Below are 19,608 nucleotides of genomic sequence, written 5' to 3' on the forward strand. Positions count from 1 at the left end.
AACTCAGAAGCACTCGGCCACTGAGCCACATCCCCAGCCCTATTTTGTTTGTATTTTATTTAAAGACAGGGTCTCACTGAGTGGCTTAGTGCCTCACTTTTGCTGAGGCTGGCTTTGAACTGGTAATCCTCCAGCCTCAGACTCCTGAGTAGCTGGGATTACAGACCACCACTTCTGGCAAATCCTGGTATCTCTTAATTTAGACAAATTAACATCTAAAATTAACCATCACAGTATCCTTGTCAAAAATCATTTGGTCCTAGCTTGGCACTGTAGCCTGGGGATGGCACTGAGGTAGGAGGATCACAAGTTTGAAGTCAGCTTCAGCAACTTAATGAAACTCTGTTTAAAAATAAAAAAAAAATAAAATTAAAAAAGGTCTGGGGATGTAGCCCAATAGTAGAATACCCCTGAGTTCAATCCCCAGTACCTCTCCCACCAAAATCTATAGATGTATGGTCATAGATGTCTGGTTTTAATTCTGAGTCTCAATCTATTCCATTGAGCTGAGTCTATCCTTACATAAGTACCACACTTTTCTAAAACTTTGTTTTGAATAATTGTTCTTGCTGCTGGGAGATGTCTAACCCAGTGCAAATTTCAAAGTATATTCTCAGGTATATATATGATATGATATTTTTCTATATCTAATAAACCGTATTTTTATGTAATTAATTTGAAGTAAATTAAACAGCAGTTAAATGCAAAATATAGAATTTGTCTTCATGTATTATGAATATTATCTAAAATTGTATTTTAAGTGAACTTTATAATACAATGTTTCATATTCTAAAGGTAGAAAATATTTTTAGTCAAAGTCAATCACTTCTTTATTATATACTATTCAGAAATAACAAAACTAGCTGGACACAGTGACTCACACCTCTAATCCTAGTGATTTGGGAGGCTGAGGCAGAGGGATTGCAAATATGAGGTCAGCCTCAGCAACTCAGCAAGGCCCTGTCTCAAAATTTAAAAAAAATTTTAAAAAGGGGATGTGACTCAGTGGTTAAACACCCCTTAAACACCCCTTGGTTCAATTCCTGGTATTAATGATAATAATAATAAGTAACAAAATTATTTAAAATTTCCCAGGAGTATTCTGTGAATCAAAAAAGTTTTAGGAAATGCCTCATCTGAGAAAAACAGCTTGCTATACTTCATAGCTGGGCTAATAGGCCCTGCAACGAGCATAGTCCAAGTGTCTGAGAGTTAGCCAATCCTAAAATAAATTACTTTCACTAACTGATCCAGGCCTCCACAGGTACTATGTCCTTCTACTGGACATGCCTTTTGGTGAGTGTTACTACCAACCTGCAGTAGAAGTGGTCTTGAGATAGGCCAGGTTTGGGCTGGTTCTAGGGATGCAGATACCTGGGACCCAGGTCGTGTCCCAAGTGGAACCTCACAGACCATAGCATTGTGTTTCTGGAGGAGGTGATACATGAATAGATGTGCTGGTTTGAGAGGAAGTTGTTCCAAAGATCAGGCATAGCATGTGCAAAGGGTCCAAGGAGCCCAGTTTACTGTTGTTTTAAAGAACTGTCCTGGGTTATCACTAGCCTTTACTACTTTCTAAGTTCTGTGACCCATCCCCATTAGAATTTCAAGAGACCTATCACCTCCAAGACTTGGAAAGCTACCCAACATTGCCTAATTTCCTCTTTTGTTTCTTGGGGATTTCCAGGTTTACCTTCTCTCCCTGAGAGGAGGGCCTTCTGGGTGTTCCCCAGCATGTCCCAGGGTAAGGCTGGCCCAGTGAAGCCCTCTTTTGATTCCTCACCCCTGCCTGTGTCCAGAGACAATTTTATCACAGTTCCGCGAAATGCGTGATTCACTGCAAGTCTATCCACAAGAGATGTCTCCACTCCTCCAGAGGCTGCCCAAACGAATTAACTGTTGGGCCCTGAGTCAGGATACTGGGCTGCTGACCTGCTCAGCTACCTACTCCATGCAAACTCAGGCAAACAAGCCCCTTCTCTGGACCAAGGAAGTTTCCCAGAAAACAGCTGCATCCTCTTTTTATTTAATTAAATTAATTAATTTATTTTGTTTTTGGTTTTGGTACTGGATCTATTAAACCAAGGGGTGCTGAGTTATATCCCCAGCCCTTTTTATCTATTTATTTTTATTCCGAGTCAGGGTCTCACTAAGTTGCTTCTTTATTTTGAGACAGGGCCTCACTAAATTGCGGAGACTTACTTTGAACTTGGGATCCTCTTGCCTCAGTCTCCAGAGTCACTGGGACTACAGGCATGCATCCCTTTACTCTTAAGGACCTAAATTGTCTGTGACCAACTTGGCCCCTGAACCTTGTTCCCCTCCATGGGCGGTTCTACCTCTGAGTCTTGCAGTCCTGAATCCATAGGAATTTTTATGTTGTCAAACCTCTGTACTTGTTCTTCTCCCGGCCTAGAGTTCTTTTTTCTCTTCTCTGGCCAGCTCTTATTGGATATCTCATAAACCCAACTCAAATGCCATCATCTCCGGAAAGTAGTGTCTCTTCCCTTCTGTCTCTCCCTACTCTGTGGTTCAGTCATACTGTGGATGCCCTGTGTCTGTGTACACCCGGTGCCCGGGAGGCTTGGTCCCGAGGCGGCGTTCCTTCCAGGAACACTCCCCTGCCCCTGCAATAAGTTATGGCTTCTGTGACACCAGCCTGGGCCCCCAAAGCCCGACGCATCCTCTGGACAGATGAGACTCTCTAAGCATCCTTTAGTTTTTGACTTGGGTCCCGGCGCTGATGGGTTAAGGAACGCGGGCCTTGGAGGCCCCGCCTCCGGAGCGCGCCAACAGTCCGAGGGGTGGCGGATCCCGGGGCTTCGACTCTGGTCCCCACGTATTACCCTGATAGCAAGAGAGGCCCCTCTGAGGCAAAATTTTTCTGGTGGGGCTCCAGGGCGCAGATCTTGCGGCGGCTGCCGGCGACGCGTACGTTCAGCTCTCCCCGCCCCCAGCAAGCCCGTAGTTCCGCCCGGGGATTCCCCGCCGCCGCTCGCCCCCCCGCCGACGTCACGGAGTCCCGGAGAAGCCCCGCCCCGTCCCCGGCCGCGCCTTCTTCCGCGCGCTGTGCCTGCGGCACTGGCGGGAGACCTGGGCTATGGCGGGGTCCGGTGCATCAGGCGACCCCGCCGCGGGTTGGAAGCGCCACATTGTGCGGCAGCTGCAACAGCGGGACCGCACGCAGAAGGCACTTTTCCTGCAGCTAGTGCCGGCCTGTGAGTGTGCCCTGGGTCATCTTAGAAGATGGCTTTGAGGAGGCTGGGCTCTGGGCCCTGGAAGAGGGTTTGTATGGCTGTTCAGGCTGTGACCCAAACGCATCAGCGCCTTCTCGTTTCCGGGGCTCTGTGACTTGAACCTGTCTGCTACGCCCCACTTGTGACTGGGCAGGATTCCTGTCCCTTCCAATCCGGGCTCTGCTTAGAACTCTCTGTTGGGTGGAGAGACTCTTCCTGGTACTCCTCAAGGTTGGGCTTAGCCTCCCACGAGCTGGGTTTCCTAGAACGTTTGTCCCTGAGTGTTGGTTTTGCCAGGTCTTTTGTGCTTTCCTCCCTCCCGGGCGGTCCCCAGAACTAGGTCAGTTCATTTAGTCCCTGTAGCCCAGAGAAGGACTATCCAGAGCAGCTGCTTGTTGGTGGATCTAGGTTAGGAATGAAACTCTCAATCTCTAAGGAGAGAACTCTAAATCTGGGCTCTGCTGCCGCCCATAGATAGTTCTGGCACATAGAGCTTCTCTGTGCCCAGCACACCCCAGCCTGAGGGAGAAGCAAGGGTCCCAGGATTTCTAAGGAAGCTGGGAAGTCAGATTCTCTTGGAGTTTTCTGGGTAGCTGTTGTGTGTGCGGGGGACGGGGGACAGTTCAAGATGGGATGAACAGGTGTGCATCTTTGTGTGGGACCTTTGGTCACCTGAGATTGTATGTTTGGAGTTGAAAGTTTGGCCACAATCCCTGCTGTTATCTCACTGGACATAATCTTGGTAAGTTCCCAAGAAGGAATCTGTTTCTTATCCCAGGAAATTTCTCTGCAACCTTCCAGGTGCTGGGCCTCTTTCTTCAGGGTTGTGAGGCCTCTCCCCTACCTCCAGGCAGCATCACTTGACTGCTCTGATGGACAGAGGAACCTCCCAGTTTAAGGGAGGAGTCACCCCCTAGCCCCTTTCTGGGACTTGCAAATATAAGGGTCTGGAGCCACCCAGAGAGCTGAAATCAGAAATACTGAAATGCCTGTCATCTCTGTGGTCTTGGGCAGTTCAGGTCCCTAAGCCTCAGGTTTATTCTGTGTAAATTAGGCATAATGGAACCTTTTAAAGATTTGCTGGGGAACCCTTACAGCTCTAAGTGCCCTTACAGCTGAGGTGAGGTTTTGTGTGAGAACTAGGCTAAATCCAGGGACCTCAGTCAAGGTCACAAGTAGGGCAGTGGGTGAGGGAAGGGACCTGAGAAGCTAGGCCTGGGCTTACCACCCCTAGCCTGCCGTGCAACTAGTGAGAAAATAGGAAGTGACTATGGATGGGGGTGGGGTGTGTATTTCAGGGTCAAACCACCAAACCTAAGGTCTGTTAGATTATTGCTTAAGGACTTTCTATTCTGACCTGGGAGAACTTACACCAGCTCTAGGGAAGTTAGGGTTACTTTGGTGTGAAGTTAGAGCCTTTGGAGGGAAAATACTTGCTGAAGGTCATAGGCTAGTAAAGTTTTTTGTTTTCATCATGCTCTGTGGCAGAGATGAATCAATATCCTAGGCCCCTTGCTTCCTTCAGGACCCTCAGCAGGCAGCACCCAGCCATCCCTGTTGCCAGCTGTAGTGGTCCTTCTGTCCCTGGGTCTTCTCCTAGGTGGGCCTGGTGGCCTATGCCAGCACTAAAGGTCCTCTAGAGATGCACAAACAACCCTCAGGCAAGGGGCACAGCCCAGCCCCCCAGTAGCTTCCCTATTCCCCTCATCCATGGACTCCTGCAACCTTTCTAGCCAGAGGTAACTTGTATGCCAGGGGTCTGCTGCAAAGTGTCTGTCTCTTCCCCAACTCACCCTCTTGCACCCCCAGATAATCATCTCCTAGAAAAGGCTGAGCTACTGGCGAAGTTTTCAGAGAACCTTCAGCAAAAGCCAAATGATGCCACTTCTGCCACCCATCAGGGCTGCTGGTAAGTGTATGTGTCAGTGATCACAGTAGGCTGCTATCTGTTTCTGGTCCTTCCTGTCACCTTCCCTCATGCTGGGTTCATTTCTCCCTAGCACCTCTATGGCTCCTGGCTGCTTCCCCTGGGGTGGTTGTGGGGGCAGGCCCTTGAACCCTCCCCCAGGACTGCTGCTTAAAATCTCTTTTCTCCTTTTCTGTCTGCATTTTCCTATTCCTTTCCCCTCCCAACCCTGCACTCCACCTGTCTTTCCCCCATAGTCATTTTCCATCTCCCTGTTCCTTACAAGATGCCTACAGAAAGGATCTTGCTACCTATTCCAAAGAGGGAGAGAAGATTAGAGTGAGGAATGGGTTGGGGCCAGAGTTAGCAGCTGCTTTTTGAGGAGGGTCCTTGGCAAGGGAACACAAGGCCAGAGCACAGGACTCACGAAAGCTCATTTCTGAGATTTGCTCTTTCCTTTTTTTCTTTTTCTTTCTTTGCGGTGCTGGAGATTGAACCCAGGACCTCTCCCATGCTAGACAAGCACTCCACCACTGAGAGCTCTTCGGTCCTTGCTTTTTCCTTGAGTGACTTGCTGGTTTCCAACTTCCTCAAGGAAAAGTTAATGGCTCTTGTTTCAGGCTTTTCATGGGACACCCCCTGAGGGCCTTTGGGCATTGAGGTGAAAGGAGGGGACATAAGCACCACTTTCTGATTGGCTGGCAGGGAGGAATCAGGACCTGACTCAGCCCAAAGCCCACCACCAGCCACTCTGAGGGTGAAGTGGCAGGAGGAGGAGGAGGAGGGGCTCCGCCTGGACTGTGGTGAGGTAAGTTGGAAAGGGATCAGGAATGGGGCAGGGCCAGGATCCAGGACTCTGGGGAGATGCTGTCCAAGGGAGCCAGCAAGTGAGCAGAACTCCCTGTGTTTGCTGCATCCCCTAAAGTCCAGAACTGCAAGCACTGAGTGAGTCCTAGTATATTAAGCCTGGACATGAAAGCGGGGCAGGGGTCAGAGTATTTCTTGCAAGCCCTGGATGAAGTGGGTTCTGACATTGGCTGGAAGGAGTGAGACAAGACCTCAGGGAGGTGCATGATGTGTGCAGGAGCCTGGCAGCCTGTTCCCCCTTCTAGATGGTTTAGCCTACTCTGCTTATTCCCTCACTCACCTGTCCACTCCTCACCCCTTGTCCAGGTAACCCCAGTCTGCAACACTTGCAGACTAAACAACCAACGTTGATGTAGTCTGTGGGCAGGGCTTGGCAATTCCACCTCACACTACTGCCCTGCCTGTCCCCTGTCATGGTGTCTCTTGGCTTCTGTTGCAACCTACTTATTTCCTCTGATTTTCCTCTTATTTCTCTAGATTATACTTCTGAATTCCTTCTTTGGGTCCTTTCACTCCTCCCTTTAAATGTGGGTGTTCATTTGGGTGTGCTTATTGGCTCCCATGGCCACAGGGATTTTCTCTTTCTTTTTCTCTTCTGACTCCCAGACCTGTCTCTACCCAGGCTTCTCTCCTGTGCTCTGAACTCTTGCTCAGCTGAGACATCACATTTAAAATCATCTCTGCATGCCTGTAATCCCAGTGTTTCAGGAGGCTGAGGCAGGAGGATTGTGAGTTTGAGGCCAACCTAGGAAACTTATAAGATCCTATCTCAAAATAATAAATAAAAAGGGCTGGGGATGTAGCTCAGCAATAGGGCACTACCTGGTTCAATCCCTAGGACCACAGATAAAAATTAAAAAATAAGTAAAATAAATAAAATCACCATCTTTCTCATAATATAGCCAATACCATGTTGAGAGTTGAGTCCCTGTGGCACTAGGCCAAGCACTATCTTAGTTAATCCTGTACATGATAGGTACAGAGGGAGGAAACTGAGGCTTAGAGAGGTGGATTCTAGATTTGAACCTCTATTCACACAAATCCACTTTTTGTGATCTCCATTCTTTTCTTTCAATAAACATTTATCAACAGTCACTATGTCCAAGGAACAGGGAGTGCAGCCTGAACAGACCTGGCCCTGTGGAGTTTCCATGGGCCAGAAAACATGTGTCCAGTTATAGTATGTCATCACCTGCCCAACACAATTGTGGGAAGGGGCTACAAACAAATCGAGAGCCTCTCCCCCAGGGCTGACGCTGTGGTTGCGACTTGATAATGGTGTGACATTGTTTTGTAAATCTGTATCCATTAGGATACAGCACTCTTTCATCATCACAAGATGTCCTTCTTGCTACCCCTTTTTAGTCATACTCAACTCTCCCCCAAACACCCCTAGCTGCTAAGTGACCACTCAGCTGTTTTCCACCTCTATCATTTGAATTTTGACAAGTAGTAATGAAAAAATATTGAATGGTGTAACACAACATAAGTGAAAACAAGTGACAGGTGAGGGAGATGGTGATTAGATTGCTCAGTGGTCTAAAGGATTATAAATGTTATAAATTGGACCAGCTATGAAAGTAGGGGCCCTGGCTGTGTGTGCAGAGGCTCCACCTAGGTCCCTCACACAGGGAGTTGTGTCAGTGCAGGTGGACAGCCTCAGCCTTGCACCTCCATCCATCCTTACCAGGCCCTCATGAGGAAGTACCAGGAATAGACGTTAGCAATAAGAGCCCCCACCGTGATTATTTGCTGGGCCAGAGGTGCTCAGAATCTGGCCGTCATTTTCCTCTTGCCACACCGGGGGGCACTGCCTTGCCTGGGGTCTGTCTCTCTCACTGACCCCTCAGCATTAACAGGAGGGAGCCAAACTTCATCTTGGTGCTGGCCCAGCTCTTGGCTCTGGGGTTGAAGGAGTGTGGAGTGAGGCAGGGGGTACATATGAGATGATTCTCACCCTACTCCCAGGCTGTGGGGGCAGTTCTAGGATTCAGTCTGGGTTCTGCGCTCTCACAGTCCATTCCTGTTCTTAGCCTTGTGTGCTTCTGTGCTCTGAGATCTGTGCTTGGGCAGGCCAGCAGTTGGTCAGGGATGGTAAAGGAAGTGAACTGTTGGAGAGGTGGGGAATAGAACTCACATCTCTTGAACACTTCCTGTAGCTCAGCATTTTACTTGGAGCATGATGTAGTTAGGTAGCTTGAGTACAAATATCAACTGTCACTTAGCTGTGTGACTTTGGACAATGCATTTAACTTCTCTGTAACAATGTCCTCATCTGTAAAATGAGGCTGGTAGTGCTTACTTTATGGTGTTATAGGGATTAAAAGAGTTAATGTGTAGAGTGCTTAGAACAGAACAAAGCATGGCATGTGTAAGTGCTAGATAACATCTGCCATTATTTGAAATATTTTTCTTCATAATAGTTCTGGATTACTCTATGGAGATAGGGTGAGGGTCATCTCACCTGTACCCCTGTGTCACTCAGCATTCCTTCGACCCTATGGAGATAGGCCCTATCACTCCCATTTTGCAGGTGAGGAAAAGGAAGATTTCCCTTGCCAAGGAGATTTCCTTCCCAAGGGGTCTCTAGACCCCCACGGCCACAGAGAAAATAAGTGGCACTGCACAGCTAGAATCGAAACTCAGGAGTTAGACTTCAGAGCCTGGAGCCTCTATCGTTCCATGAAGCAGCAGTGCCTCCTTATTATGCATCTCTTACACCCATCTGAGCCTCTGTCTTCTTGTTGGGAAGCGGGGACGTGGGGGATGGCAGGCTCTGTCCCTCCAGCCTCTCCTGCCTGAGAGGGTCTTGAGGCCAGGTTTGAGCCCTCCAGAGGCTCCCATGCCCACCTGTCTGGCCCTTCGCGCCCGCCCGCTTGCAGATGGCCTACCAGGTGGTGAAGAAGAGTGCAGCCTTGGACCGCCTGCAGTCAGACCTGGAGGAGCGGAAAAGCAGGTGAGGTACCACCAGGGCGAAGGGGATTGCGCCCACCTCCGCCCAAGGCAGGGGTATTGTGTAGGCCACAGAGCTTTCCCCATGTCTCAAAAAAACTGGCTTGTGTTAGGGCTCTGAGGGAGAAGGCTTGGCTGGGGACATGGCTTAACCACCTGGCTGGCCTTGTGGCCATGGGTAGATCTCTCTTAGGCGGGTCCCCACTGGGCGGTGATGTAAGCGTTTCGGGATGCACTGCCTGCCCTTTGGGCCCTCCAGGCTGGCGGCTCTGGAAGCCCGCGTGGCGCAGCTGCAGGAGGCGAGGGCGCAGCAAGTCCGCCAGGTAGAGGAGCTGCGGAGGCAGAACGCGGCGCAACGGGAGGCCTATGAGGCATTGCGCGTGCACGCTGAGCACCAGGAGGCGGCACTGCGCAGGCTCCAGGAGGAAGCGCATGACCTGCTGGAGCAGTTTTTGCAGCGCAAAGTGCGCGCTGCCGCTGAGCGCAACTTGCGCAACGAGCGCCGAGAGCGGTAGGAGAGCTGGGCCCCGCCCCTTCTGTGGTTAGCTCCTTCCCTGAGTCTGGCGTTGCCCTTGTCTGAATGGGAGTGGCGGGGATGCCCCGTGGGGAGAATGGACTAAGTCAGGCTTGGGCCTGAAGGCAGGGGTGTTTGGTGCCCACTTTGGTGTCTTAGGGCTTTTAGGATGTTTTTCTCCCCGCCAGGGCCAAACAGGTGCGGTTGTCCCAGGAACTGAAGAAGGCTGCCAAACGGACTGTGAGCATCGGCGAGTAAGAGTGGGGAGGGACTGGATCCGACCCCTATACTGGGTAGCTGCCCAACTGTGCCCCCACTCTCCCACACTGGTACACCTGATTGCAAGTGGACACAGCAGTGATCCCAGGGTCCACGGGGTCCTTGCAGAGCTGTGATCGTAGGAGCCAGTTCATGTGCCCACCTCACGTCCTCCCTCCCACTTGGACCCCTCATGGACCCCTCATCACCTGGAATTCACATCTTCACCATATCCGGTGCTCAGGCAGGGAGGGGCTGGCCTGTTGCTTTGACCTTCCTGAGCTTTATTCCTCTCTCCCAGGAGCCCACACACCCTAGGCGATGGAATCAGAGAGCAGACAGAGACTCTGGCTCTGGCAGCTAAGCCTGAGTCCCTGGAGAATGAGGCTTGTGGGAAGTGGAAAAGGCCCTTCAGGTGAGGACCCCAGGTGCTGTCCCAGAACTCTGAGGCTGCCATTATCTTCCTCTAGGATCTTGGAGCCAGTTGATGGGTTGGGGATAGGAGTTTGGGGAGAGGCTGGGGTACAGTCCAGGACTGGTCTAACCTCTGGTGCCTGGGGGTAGTTGGGGTCATTTTCACTGAACACTCACTACTCTCTCTCCTTCCCAGGACCAGAGCTTTGGGGTGGGGTCTAAGGCTTGTGAAGGGGTATCATGAGGAGGGAACTCATCTGGCCTAGGCATGTATATGTGTAAACACAGATATGTGCATGGGTGGGTACCCACAAAGACGTGGGCACAAACTTGGTTGACCATACCTTAGTGTGTATGAATATATGAACATGTGTAGATGTTTGCTCACTCTGATGAAAGTTGATGGGGGTGCTCCTCCACTCAGTACACCCCCACCCCATTTTTTATTTATGTGTTATTGAGGTTGCTCGCTCCTGGCTCCATGTCCCAGCCTGAAGGCTCTTTTCAGTTTTTCCTTATTGGTCCCTGGTGTCTAGGTCCTAGGACAGTGAAGGAATCTTGGGAAGGGGCTTGAGACATTGGTCTCCAATTCTTGGCAGCTCTGGTGGGTTAAGACATCCCAGGACACTTGAACATTTCTGAGATCACTCAACAAGTCCAGGATTCCCCTCCTTACTGCCCCCAGTCTTGTGATGTCCCAGCCTGGGCCCCTTCACCTGTCCATCCCCATATGCCCCAGCTTAGGCTCCCAGGAACTTTTGTTTGTGAGCACTTGGTGGAGGGGAGGGGGTTTGGTAGTTCTTACCAACATGGTAGAGACCCATTGTCAAGTTCCTTCCTGCCTGCATCTTCCTGGGTTGGTCTGAATTACAACTCTCCTGATCTTCAAGGAGTCAAGCAAGTTCTTTTTCTAGGCTCAAGAGGTTATGAGTCTCCAGGTCTCCAGCAAAGTATAGGGATGGATGATTGCTGTCTGCACACCTACCAGCCAGTCCCTTAGCGTGACTTTCTTGGTTCTGCCCCAGGTCTGCCTCAGCCACCTCTTTGACCCTGTCCCACTGTGTGGATGTGGTGAAGGGGCTGCTAGAGTAAGTGTGTGTGCTTGTGTATGTGAAGGGGTTGGACCTGTTGGAGCCTCTTGTCAGGCTTCCCGAGCCCAGCTTGGTCTCCATATGTGCCTCTGTCTGTTCCTCCATGTGGTGCCCACTGTCTGTGTGAGTCTGCTGGGCCCCAAGGCAGCAGCCAGGTGTATGACTTCATTTATAACCCCTGCTTAGCTATCTTCCAGGCTCACAAGGATCTGTCCTCATCCAAGGTCCTCACAGAGGACCAAGAGTTCCAGCCTGAGGCCAAATGGGAACTCCCACTCAATTGGGAAACTAAGGCTCAGAAATATAAGGACTTGTCTAGAGTCACAGAGCCAGGTAGTGGCAAGGCCAACACTAACACAGCCCTGAAGTTTCTCTGCACCCACCAATCCTGCCCTAGTTCTATGCCTTTCTGTGTACTGCCCATCCCCATCTTCACAGGGGTAGGTTGGGTTGGGTAGTGGCCTGGTTGCATCCTGGGGCCATGTTCTGCCACCTGTCATATCTGTTTGCTGTTGCTGCTGCCTCAGGGGAGCTTGAAGTCCCCACATCAGAAGGCCTTGGTGAACATCCTCCTCACTCTACTCCTGCAGTTTCAAGAAGAGGAGAGGTCACTCAATTGGCGGTGTCCCTGAGCAGCGATACCAGAGCATCCCTGTGTGTGTGGCTGCCCGACTTCCTACCTGGGCTCAGGATGTCCTGGTAAGGGAGGAACTGGGCCACATGTGTGGGGTGCCAGTATGTGAGTGCAGGCACTGGGGATGTCCCAAGTGGACCAAGCAAGCAAGGCCCTCAGGACAAGCAGGAGTTTGTCTCTACAGCCCATGGTGGGAACCACTCAGGCTTTTTACAATGGGGGCATAGACCAGAGAGGGAGATAGGAGGCTGGGAGACAAGTGATCCAATGAAAATGTGGGGTGGCGCAGTGAGGGGGCTGCTTCAGGGGACCAGGCAGAGATGAGGATACTTGCTGGGGCCAAGTTTGAAACTCAGGATTTGGACAGAGACTTGGGATGGGGATACCAAGCCAGCAGCAGGCTGCATGTGTGTACAGGCACATTGAGAGTGAGCCTGTGAGCCGGCACAAAGAAGCATGTGTGGGGAAGACCAGGGTCACCAACCTCCCCTTTCCCCACAGGATGGCCACCTTTCTGAGGTCAATGCTGTTTGTTTTGGCCCCAACAGCAGTCTTCTGGCCACTGGTGGGGCTGACCGCCTTATCCGCCTCTGGAATGTGGTGGGAGGTAAGGGTCCTTCCCTGTAGCCCGAGTGCTTTCTCTAAAGACCCACCTTCAGCTTGCTTCTGGGTGGGCCATGGTCTTGAGCTTCTTTGTGTTTCCCTCTACTTGGCACATTCCTGTGAGCAATGGCTAGAGAAACCCTTGGCAGGAGTAAGACTCTGAAATTGCCTCTTTGAGGAAGGGTCGAATCTCCAGGCCTGCAAGATGGGGAGGGCTGAGTGCAGATGGCCTCTGTTCGGGGTGGGGGAGGTTCCCTCTCATGTCCTACAGGTACAGACCTTTGAGAAAGAAGTCCCTGGGTTCACCAGGCCATCACCTCTTCTAGTATTACTTGACCTACTGGAGGTCAGTTAGGAGACATTGACTGTCCATCTTGTCTTAAGCTCTGTGCTCTGTAATTGTGTTAGGGATTCAGAGCCAACCCCTGGAGGTCTGGCCTGGCTTGCTGTGTGACCTATGGACAGTCTCTTCTCTGTTTTTCTCTAGCCCTATCTGGGAAATGCCTAGCTTCCCCGCCAGGCTCCTCCAGCCCAGGCTGTAACTGTACCCAGTAATTGTGCGCCCTAACTTGGGAGAGACTACTCTTCCCACTCTGGGTTCCAGTTCCTGTATTTTGTGAATGATCTCATTTCACCTGTCCCTTCCTCTGCTCTCCCCCTACCCCATCAGGTCGTCTGGAGGGCAACCAGACCCTTGAGGGAGCTGGTGGCAGCATCACCAGTGTGGACTTCGACCCCTCGGTGAGGGAACTTTGCTTGCAGTAGCATGGGATTAACCCCTCAGGCACCAGTCTCTATAACAGTGGGCAGGGGCTCTCATCAGTATCCTAGTTGGGTCCTTGTGCTCCTGCACATTACCACTTCTGCTGGCCTGAGGCTCCTCTGTCTTCCTTGGTGACCTGGGTCATGGGAAGCTTTAAGGCTGCCCCTACCCTAGTTCTCTGGCCTGAGGGATGCTGCCTTTTACCAGGCCCAGGCTCAAACCTCTCCCACTCCAATCTCTCCAGGGATCCCAGGTTTTGGCAGCTACTTATAACCAAGCTGCCCAGCTCTGGAAGGTGGGAGAGGCACAGTCCAAGGTGAGGCCTGACTGGGAAGGCAGCCTAAGGGTCAAGGGTCATTCTTCAGGATGGGGGAAGTGCTATTATGGGGTCTTGGCCATGCCCTTGATTCAGACTTGGGATGGGGGCAGGAAACACTGTCTGGACACAAGGACAAGGTGACAGCTGCCAAATTCAAGCTAACAAGACACCAGGCGGTGACTGGGAGCAGAGACCGGACAGTAAAGGAGTGGGACCTTGGCCGTGCCTACTGTAAGACCCAACTCCACCTCCAAATTCCCCCCTGCCCCCGACCCCGCAGATACAAGGGAACTCATCCTGCTCTCTGGGAGTGGCTTTGGGATTCATAGACATTTTGGGTAAAACCTTCCAAGGTCATCCTTCTCTTTGCCCTATTGGTGTTCTCTATCTGGTTTCTTGGTGACTTTGGGCTTTGGGTAGGTGAAGATGAAGTAGACTGAGTCCTGGGCTGGGAAGACCTGGGTTCTAATCTTGGGAGAACACCACCCCTTTTAGACCTCAGGATCTTCACATGCCTAGTGTGCTAGCTCCTGATAACCCTCTGAGACCCGGGCTCTGCCCCTTGGTCCCTAGGTTCCAGAACTATCAATGTCCTTTCCTACTGTAATGACGTGGTGTGCGGGGACCACATCATCATTAGTGGCCACAATGACCAGAAGATCCGATTCTGGGATAGCAGGTAACAGGCACAGACTGTGGGTGGCTGGTGGAGGCCTGGGGTCAGAGTGCTGGAGTTCTTATTCCTTGGCAGGAAGGGTCATGGTGGTTCCTTGGGGAAGTGAAGCTGTGGGGCTGGCATCACCAGCTGGTGGCCTCTGTTGGGCCAGCCCCTTGAGGCATAGCACCCCTGGGAAGCTGTGCCACCTTTAGTGGCTTCTTAGTCCAGTACTGACTCCCTGGGCTTTACAACCAAGATGGACAAGCAACTTTTTCCATTTTGTTAGTACTTCTTTTGTGGTGCAGGGATTGGACCCAGGGGTTCACTACCACTGAGCTACATCCCTAGCCCTTCTTACTTTTTATTTTGAGACTAGATGTTGCTAAGCTACCCAGGCTGGTCTAGAACTTGGGTTCCTTCTGCCACAGCCTCTTGAGTAGCTGCAATTATAGGTGTGTGCCTGCATGTCCAGCTGTCACATTTTAATAAAAAACAAATGTTTTGGGCTGAGGTTGTGGCTCACCTAGCATGTGTGAGGACCTGAGTTTGATTCTCAGCACCACGTATAAATTAAATAAACGTCCATCAACAACTAAAAACATCTTTAAAACAAACAAACAAATAAATGTTTTTAGTTGTTTTTTGAACAGAAGAGCCCAGCACTCGGCGAATGGTTTACAAATGCAGAGCTGGAGCCAATGCAGGGTCCATGCAGGCTTGTCTCGTTGGTCAACAGGGACTGCCCTTTGAATCCCTTCCGTCTCTCAAGTTTTTCAAGACAGACTTTTCATTGCTTTTCTTCCAGTGTTTATTTTAGTCATCTAAATCAAAGTCTGCCCAGTTCTTTGGTGGAAGGAGCTGGCTGGGGGGACAAGGGAGATTATCTACTAGCAGACACCTATTTCTGGACTTTGTTAGCTAGGAAAGGGGCCATACCTAGTTCCTACTTTTCAGAAATAGCCTGGGGGACTGGTTCCTTACCCCCGTCTCTCTTCTCAGGGGCCCCTGCTGTACCCAGGTCATTCCTGTGCAGGGCCGGGTCACCTCCCTGAGCCTCAGCCATGACCAGCTGCATCTGCTCATCTGTTCCCGTGATAACACGCTCAAGGTCATCGATCTCCGTGTCAGTAATATTCGCCAGGTATTCAGGTACTGGCCTCTGCCTGTTGACCCGTTGGCCTTTAGCTGGGCCTCTGCCCTGTCCCTGCCCCCCAGGCCCTTCTAGATCAGGACCTGCTGAGGTACCTGATGCCTTACAGAGATGGAGCTCTTGAAGTCCTTGGCTGGGGACAGGACTGGCAGTGATCTCCATTCTGACCCCAGCCCTGTTTGTCTTTAGGGCTGATGGCTTCAAATGTGGTTCTGACTGGACCAAAGCTGTGTTCAGGTGTGTCTGTGAGAGCTTGCCTGTCTGTCCCTGAATGTACCCCACCTGGCCCTTGTGTGTGTCCTCACCTGAGTCCCTTTCTCTTGTTCTGCTGTGGCCACTGGCAGTCCTGACAGAAGCTATGCACTGGCAGGCTCCTCGGATGGAGCCCTTTATATCTGGGATGTTGACACTGGGAAACTGGAGAGCAGCCTTCGAGGTCCCCACTGGTAAGCACAGCCACCAGCCTCCTACCAGTTCTGCCTAGTGCCAGGTTCTACAGTCCCAGCCTTTATCCCCACACCTTCCCCCACCAGAGCCCTCCACCGTACCCAGGTACCCTTCCACATGCGTTTTACAGATGCCCACTTTACAGATGAGGAAATGGGCTTACAGAGGACCTCAAACTATCTAGGTCAATAATGAGGGGCAGAGCCAGGCTCCAGACCTGGCTCCTGCTGCCCCTTGAAACCTGTCCTCTCTCTTCTCAGTGCTGCTGTCAATGCTGTGGCCTGGTGCTGCTCCGGGAGCCATGTGGTGAGCGTGGACTAGGGCAGGAAGGTTGTGCTCTGGCACTAGGACCACGACACCCGCTGCCTGGACTGCAGAATATCTTCCCTCTGCTTCACAAGGGTCCGGAGCTCACAGGGTGGGGGTGGCCTCCAGATTACGGGGAGAAGGCCTAGCAGGACTTGGCCTGTTTGTTTACAAACAGTTTTTTTGTTTAAAAAAAAGGTATTTTTTTTTAAAATGTCTCCTCATTTTTTTTTCTCCCCAAAATGTGGGGAAGTATGGGAACTAACAAAACTGTTTGCTTCTTTGTAGCTTCAGGGGGGTACAGGGAGACCTGGGCTGGGGGCTTAGGGAGACTTGGTTTGGTGCCCTTTCTCCTCCTGCACAGAGCTGGGGAAGAGCCAGCCCAGCCTCTGCCCAGGGACATGGGTTGCCCAGCTTAACCATGCAAATAGCATGAAGAAAGGCTCAGGACAGCCAAAGCAGTGCCTCTCAGAGCCATGGAAATGTAGCCCTAGGTCCAGCCTGGTTCTGAGACCAAACAACACAGTGGGCTGAAAAGGGAGCAGCCCATGGGGTCCTGGTGGAAAGTGGCCTAACAAATGAGTTAGTTATCAAAGTACTTGGTACGCTGGGCCTGCCTTTACACGGCCCCCTTCTTCCTCCAGAGGCAGGACCCAGGTAGGGGAGGGCAGCATAAGCCTGGACCTTCCTTTACCTTGGCATCAAAGTTCTCCCCCACAGTATGCCTCAGTCAGGCTGAACTCACAGGGCAGAACCTAGCACCCCATTTCCTTCTGCAGCCTAGGGCTGGGCACAGGTCAGTGAAGGCAGAAAAGTGTTAGCCAAATGGCAAAATCTACTCTTTGCTCCCAGACTGCCTACTTCTACTGGCACAGCAGTCCCAAGCTCTGGATGATGAACCCAGCTGCCTCCTGTCATCTGTGCATGTGACCTCTGCCCTTCATAGCACCAGACCCTGGGGCTGCTGTACCTCATGCTCCTATCCATCCCTGCTGCCACTACAGGCCACCTTCTGGACTGTCTCCCCCCAATCCCCTGCTTGCCAGAACCCGTGACTTTCTAAGATGCCAACCCTTTGAAGTTCCCCTACTGTCTTTAGAAAAAACCCTTAGCTTGAAATCCAAGCCTTTGGAAGCCATCCTGCTGGCCTACATCTTCATTCCCTTGCTATTCTGAACGTGCCTTTCATGTTTTTCTCTATCCAGAATGTTCTTGTCTCTTCTAGCCCACAATTATAGTTCATCCTTTAGGATTCCCCCACTGACAGCCCTTTCCTCATCTCCCAGGCTTGGTCCTACCCTTTCTTGTTTGTTATCTGTCTCCCTCCATTGTAAACCATGGAGCTCTTGAAAGAGGCAGGATGGGGAAAAAATATTCCCTGGGATCAGGCCTGGCTCAGAGAAACCTCAGGGAATGTTTATTAAGTTGTTAAATTCTCTTATTCAGGCACTCTGTGAGTTCAATAGTCTAGCTCCATTCACCCCTGCCCCAGCCCTCCTGCCCTGGCTCCTAGTGGCCAGCAGGGGTCGCCAGCTGTCTGGTCTCTGTGGAGGCCTTTTGCCAGCTTCCCTCCAGAGACTGGTGGCTGAAAAGACCAATGATGCTCCCAGTGACCACAATTACTAAGTAGTTAAGATGTGTCAGCCTGCCATGTACTTTCTGTAATTTCATTTGTTCTTCTCAACCAACTCGTGATGTGGGTATCACCTATTTTACAGATGAGAAAAACAAGGCCCAGAGGTTGACTCAAGATCATACATGCACACGGTTGTTTTGAACTGCCTTATACAAACACTTTTTAAAAATAAAAGTGTCAGACTTCAGGCTCCCTGGGCAGGGCTACACCACCACCCCAGCCACCACCAGTGCGGGGATGATTCTAGCTTTGTGTCTGACTGGACTCCCTCCCTGCATCTTCTCTCTTCAGTTCTGACCCTTGAGCCAGGAGGGTTAGTGTCCCTTAAAGTAAGGGACATGCAAGCAAGCACATGAGAAAGGGAAACTTACTATTTGGAGCAAGTGCCTCACTGGAAGGCACAGCTCAGCAGATCACAGCAGAGACTGCTTAGATAGCCCAGAAGTGGCCAGATGATGGGACTTGCTCTCTGGGGCAGCGGTCTCCCCCACCTCCTCCTTTCTACTTATGGGGGCAAGCCTGATCACACTGTGGGATGGTGTGGCCTCAAGGGGGCACATGTCCACCTTAAATTTTTGTGCTTCCTGGAGGAGCAGGTCTGGAAGGCAGGGGCAAGCTGGAGGGAGAGGTCACAGACTGCCCAGGGCAGGTGCTCAGAGGGGCCACAGTCCTAATGGTAACAACCCCTCCAGGCCTTTCAGAAGTCAGTGCTCAAGTTTTTTCTTATTTTGGCAGTGCTGGGGATGGAACCAAGGGCCTCATGCAGGCTAGCCATACCCCCAAACCCAGTGCTTGGGTTTCTAGTTCTCAGGCACTTGGGTGCTACCTGCCTGAGTTTGGGTCCCTAGTCATACTCATTGGTCATTACCTGTACACTTGCTGTGTGAATGAACTGAGGCCCAAGAGGGGGCAAGAGCTTGTTCTGGGTCACACACACTGGGGCAAAACACAGTGACTTCCAGGCCCTATGTTGTCATCTGTGAAACTTCCTGTTCCAAGGCTCCCCACTTCCCCCATCACCCAGGTGACACAGCTCTTCTGTTCTGTAGGCCCAAGTACCTCTGACTGCCTTGCTCAATCTCAGGCCTTAAATGACAGATGCCCTTGTTCTGGGCTTGTATTCCTTGGTCATCTCCTGGGATTGATCTGTTTTCTTGAGACTCCACCAAATGCGAGTTTGTTTGTGGTTCGTGACGGGCTGCATTCCGGTGCCCAGAACATAGCTTGTATAGTAGTTTGCTGAATGGACAGAGTAACAGCTAGTTTCTGGAGGAATCTTGACACCAGGTATGGACCGCCTGTGAGATTCAAACACACCATGTCTGGGTACAGTCTGCTTTTTCCTCTGGAAGTAGTATCCTCAGCTTATTTGTACATTATCTTATTTGATCCTTCTGGATTTAGGGAAGTTTGTATTACCTTCTTATTCCTACCTTCAGAGATGAGGAAAATGAGGCCCAGAAAGGTGAAGGGCAAATCTGAGGTGGCTCAAGGGCTTGCACACGAATCTGTTCCCCACACTTCTACCTGTCCCTCACGGCAACCAGCTGTGGCCAGTGTCTGGTAGTGTGGAAGGGGTGTGGGTTCATTTCTGCTATGCTTCAGGATGAAACATTTCAGGGGAATAGTACCAGATCAGAGCTCTCAGAAACAGACATGGCAGAAGTACTGTGTGTGTTTTTTGGCCACTGGGACCAAGGGAAAACAGTCCAGGAACAAGATGCTCTTTGGCATTCACATGGTTCTTGGCAGATCAGGCAGGAACAAAGCAAAAGAGTCTAGGCAGAAACTCAATTGGTTGTGTCAAGCTGTAAGTTTCAGGACAAACTTCTAGTCTTCCTTTTAACTTAAAAT

The 19,608-nt window shown here is 51.0% G+C and overlaps 1 protein-coding gene across 5 annotated transcripts; it reads left to right on the forward strand.

Moving 5' to 3' along the window:
- Window positions 1-3,046: 3,046 nt before the first annotated feature.
- Window positions 3,047-16,322, forward strand: Atg16l2 (autophagy related 16 like 2). Of its 5 annotated transcripts, none has more exons than XM_047519464.1 (18): window positions 3,047-3,218; window positions 5,046-5,145; window positions 5,848-5,950; window positions 8,892-8,965; window positions 9,221-9,472; window positions 9,664-9,729; window positions 10,035-10,148; window positions 11,173-11,235; window positions 11,829-11,937; window positions 12,374-12,479; window positions 13,146-13,216; window positions 13,483-13,554; window positions 13,668-13,788; window positions 14,131-14,236; window positions 15,215-15,364; window positions 15,555-15,602; window positions 15,710-15,811; window positions 16,073-16,322. In XM_047519464.1, exons 1-18 carry the CDS (start codon window positions 3,101-3,103, stop codon window positions 16,131-16,133), a joined length of 1,836 nt encoding a protein of 611 aa, XP_047375420.1. In that variant the 5' UTR covers window positions 3,047-3,100; the 3' UTR covers window positions 16,134-16,322. The 5 variants fall into 5 exon arrangements, with proteins under 5 accessions (XP_047375420.1, XP_047375422.1, XP_047375421.1 ...); XM_047519468.1 differs by lacking the exon at window positions 3,047-3,218 and adding an exon at window positions 3,262-3,978; XM_047519466.1 differs by lacking the exon at window positions 13,483-13,554.
- Window positions 16,323-19,608: the final 3,286 nt, after the last annotated feature.

This window comes from Sciurus carolinensis, chromosome 11 (assembly GCF_902686445.1).
Source record: "Sciurus carolinensis chromosome 11, mSciCar1.2, whole genome shotgun sequence".
Classification (NCBI taxonomy): Eukaryota; Metazoa; Chordata; class Mammalia; order Rodentia; family Sciuridae; genus Sciurus; species Sciurus carolinensis.